General features: G+C 33.7%; 1 protein-coding gene across 1 annotated transcript; it reads right to left on the bottom strand.

Moving 5' to 3' along the window:
• LOC111915034 (1-aminocyclopropane-1-carboxylate oxidase homolog 1) lies at positions 1 to 950 on the bottom strand (the record flags this gene model as incomplete). The annotated part of the gene is given in 2 exon segments (XM_052770096.1): positions 1 to 93; positions 365 to 950. Coding segments are annotated over 2 exon segments (590 nt in total), but the record flags the coding sequence as incomplete, so codon positions are not given.
• Between the last annotated feature and the right edge of the window lie 3152 nt (positions 951 to 4102).

Raw genomic sequence — 4102 nt, 5'->3', positions numbered from 1 at the left:
TGATTGGGGGCAAGCCCTAGAGACTCAGACATCAACTCCAATATAGAACATCCGAGTTTCATTACTTTGCTCGAGTACTCCAGTAAAATATCTCTGCGAGTATATATATATATATATATATATATATATATATATATATATATATATATATATATATATATATATATATATATATATATATATATATATATCCCAAGCATAATTAAACAAAATATAGGATCGTGACAGTCTGCATACATCTGGATTCAATTATTTTAATTCCAATATGTATCAAAGTACTGAACACGGATTTATTCATATTGCATGTAATCAATGAATGACGTGTTAAATTATTTTATATTCGAAATGGATTTATAATGAAAACCTGCAAGGCGGAGGCAACTCGTCTGGTTGAGGAGGATTAGGATACACGGTGCACATGACAGAGTCTCGCCAGTTAGCCACCGGTGCAGAGTACAAGTCAAAGTTGCTGTTATACACTACCTTCCTTGAGTAATCCCTCGTGTACCACTCTTTCCTCACCTCACTATCCTGCTCAAAAAACGCTAAAACTCCTTTTTTCATCTCCTCCAACACTTCAACCGGAATTCCATGATTCACAATCTGAAAGAACCCCCAACTCCCCAATGCATCCTTCACTTCTTCCATCGCCTGCTTTCTCCGGATAGGATCTTCATGGATTCCTTTGAGGTCGATGGTCGGAAGACTAACATCTTGGTCAGAGTTTAGATTTTCAGGTGAAGGTAAGAGGAATATCCGAGGGACCTCTGTAACTTCGGCATCTACAAGTCCTTTCACGCCAGTTTTGGTTTCGTCGAACTCTGTGAGCTCAGCTTTCCTATCATAACTCAAAACGCCCATCTTCTCTTTTCTTATTTGAAGGTTGTAGTCTTTCAGTTATTAATAGCAGTAAATAAGAATCACTGAAATTTGAATGGACATCTTTGCATGCATCGAATATATATATGCCGTTGTGGAAGACACTTTGTGCATTAACATGGCCTATGTCTTAAAAGTACATTTGAGAATTGTTTAACTTATTGATTAAGATATTTTTTCACATAATTGTTATAAATGTGCGAGGTCTATTTTTCTAAAATTCTTTTCACAAGGAAATTATTTTTCACCAGAAAAATATTTTTTTTACTAGGAAGTTATGCTAAAAAGGAGACATGCTCCGTTGAAAATAGTAAAAAGATGGATGTCATTTGATTAGTATTTCAAAAAAGTATTGCTTGCAATGCTGTTCAAACGAAAGACATGTCACTTCCAATTAATTTAAATCAGAAAATGACATATACGAACTTTCTAGATTTCATAATAAAAAACATAATTTTTAGCCACGAAATAGAACTTTGCAATTGATGCCTCTTGTCGTCGCTAATACCGTTAGTGATGACAAGTCGTCTTTAAAGGGTCGTCGCTATTACATCGTAGCTAATACTCTTCTGTCGTTGTAAATGGCGTCGTTTCTAATACTTTTCATTGTTAAATATCTTTGTTGTCGCTATTAACGTCGTCTCTATTGATTTCCGGCCACTGGTCGAAATTTTTCCGGCTACTCTTCCCGGAATCAGTAGTCGTCGCAATTGGTCAATGTCGTCCCTAAAAGTGTCGCTGCTAATGGTTTTTTTTTTTTTGAAGAAACAATTTATTTATGAATTAGTTTTAATATGTAATAAAATGCAGATATGATAAAATACAAAAACAAATCCATACCACATTACATAAAACATTACATAAACTATCTAATAAATCAAAAATATTCTATGGCTAGCATCATAGGGATATTCGACGTTTAATGAGATAGTCTAGTTCTAGACTAAAGTTAGCAAAAAACAAGACTGAGGTCGATAGGGACATTACTAGTAATTGTCATCCATAATATAAAACAAGAAATACTATGTGTCTTCGTTTTCCTCATCGTTGTTTGACTTGGTTCTTGAATAAGCGGGTAGTATCTCCAATTGCCGTCACAAATGCCGAGTGTTGAAGAAAACCATTGAAATCAACATCCTACAATTAAGTCACAAGCACATTAAGTCATTAACAATTTAACAAACTATCAAACTATAAAAGCAATAAATGAATTAAGTCGTTAACAAATTAACAAACTATGAAACCATGAAATCAATTAAGTCTTTACCAAATTAACAAACTACCAGAAATTACTATAAATGTATCTAGTTCTTAACAATATAGCAAAGGTATCAAATTGCTTAAGAATTTAACAAGTACTTGTGTTGGTTGCGGTGCTTGTGACCGTGAGTGCCATTGGGATGTAGCTCTTGTACTCGCTGTAGAAAGATGTTTAGGCCCAATGCCTCTCACGTGCACCCTTCGAGAATTTAGCACCTTCTCAAATATTGGGATCCAATCAATGGTGTCTGGATCACCATCAGAGTCGGCTATGTGATGAGTCTGCAAAGTAACCTCAGCAACTAATACATTATGTATTTCACAAAGATTGTCAATATACGTTAAAAAAATCTACTTCATTTTTAAGTAATAATAACTTACATATTGGTCTTCAACCAAAGGATCAATGAATTCCCCTTTTTTATTCATAATGCCCACAATGAAATTGTTCAAGTTATTCAAATTCTGTTTAACATTACAAAATATGTTATACTTGAATAAGCATTAAAAAATATGTTATAACTGAATAAGCATTGTTGTAATTTACATTCTTAAAAGAAGCATACCGTAGCTGCACGTTCCTCCATAATTCTTAACTACTTGCTTCTTCCGGCATTCTTTGTTTCGAGTGGATCGTTTTTGATGTTTTGTTTTTTTAGAAGTGGTTAATAATGTCACTACAACACTGCAAATCCATACCCGTAGGGGTTGGAGCTCTTGTTGCCTCCACATCCCTTCAAAACCAGTCAAACGAGTTTTTGCAACATTTTTTAGGCCTCTTTACTTTGCACATATCCGATTGTTCAGTGACACCCAATAAACTGGTGCCATGATGTCATTTGAAATCGCTCCAAAATCAAACCATGTCTAAAAAAAATTTAGAAATTAAAATAAATCAAAATTAAACATATTAAATATATAACTTTATAAATAATTTACCGAAAGATACTCGAACATGCCAACCCCTTCGACTTCAGAAACGTCTTTCCATGTGTCCTTATCAAAACCAATGTTGCGCCACATATAGCTCCCAACCTCCTGGATGAAACATTTATATTCTTCCCGGCATGTGACTATTTATGTCAAATATTATATTCAGAGGCGGTTTCCATTAGATACAAATAACTTGTACATTTTTGTTGTTTACTCCCATGCCTCTTCGTTTTGGAGGTACCGTTGCATAAAAAATATTAGTCAAAATAAATTTTTATATACATAAAATATAAAATACAGTGAATTAGAATAAATCTTAATTACCATCGATCTGGTGATCACCAAAACCTCTGTGGAACGGATGTGGTGGCTCATCACCATCATCACCTCCATGGCCCATCACAACAGCTATGAGATGGAGCAATCCAATCCAAAAAAAATGATATCCTGAAAATTATAGCATACATATATATATATATATATATATATATATATATATATATATATATATATATATATATATATATATGATTACAACAAATACAATACTTATTTTACTAGTCAAATGTAAAGATTTTTAATCATTCTTGCCCTTAAACACTTCAGTGTCTACTGAAACATCACTATCATAATCAGAATCATCCTCATCATAATCAGTCTCACAGTCAGACACATTATTGATGGTACCTGTTGTCGGACCAACGTCAATATCATCTTCAACCGATTGAGAATTTTGAAAGTACTGGATAAAGTCGGTTGAAAGAGTGAAATTAGAAGAATAATTACTAAGAACAACATAGGTCGAATCATTCTCAACATTTTCAATGGGATCATGGTCGACATCGTCCATCGTTAGATCCCAAATTCTTGTATGATTAACATTTTCAACAACCCACCGATGGTTGTCATTTTCGTCACTTCGAGCAACTTCTTGGATGTAAAATACTTGTTTGGCCTACGTAACAAATATGAGTTGATCTTCGTTGCTTAATTCGCTTTGTGGGTCGATACTGGTGAAATTATTATTAGA

This window comes from Lactuca sativa, chromosome 3, assembly GCF_002870075.4.
Source record: "Lactuca sativa cultivar Salinas chromosome 3, Lsat_Salinas_v11, whole genome shotgun sequence".
NCBI lineage: Eukaryota > Viridiplantae > Streptophyta > Magnoliopsida > Asterales > Asteraceae > Lactuca > Lactuca sativa.
The sequence above is the reverse complement of the archived record's forward strand: the minus strand, read 5'-3'. Positions and strand labels throughout refer to the sequence as shown.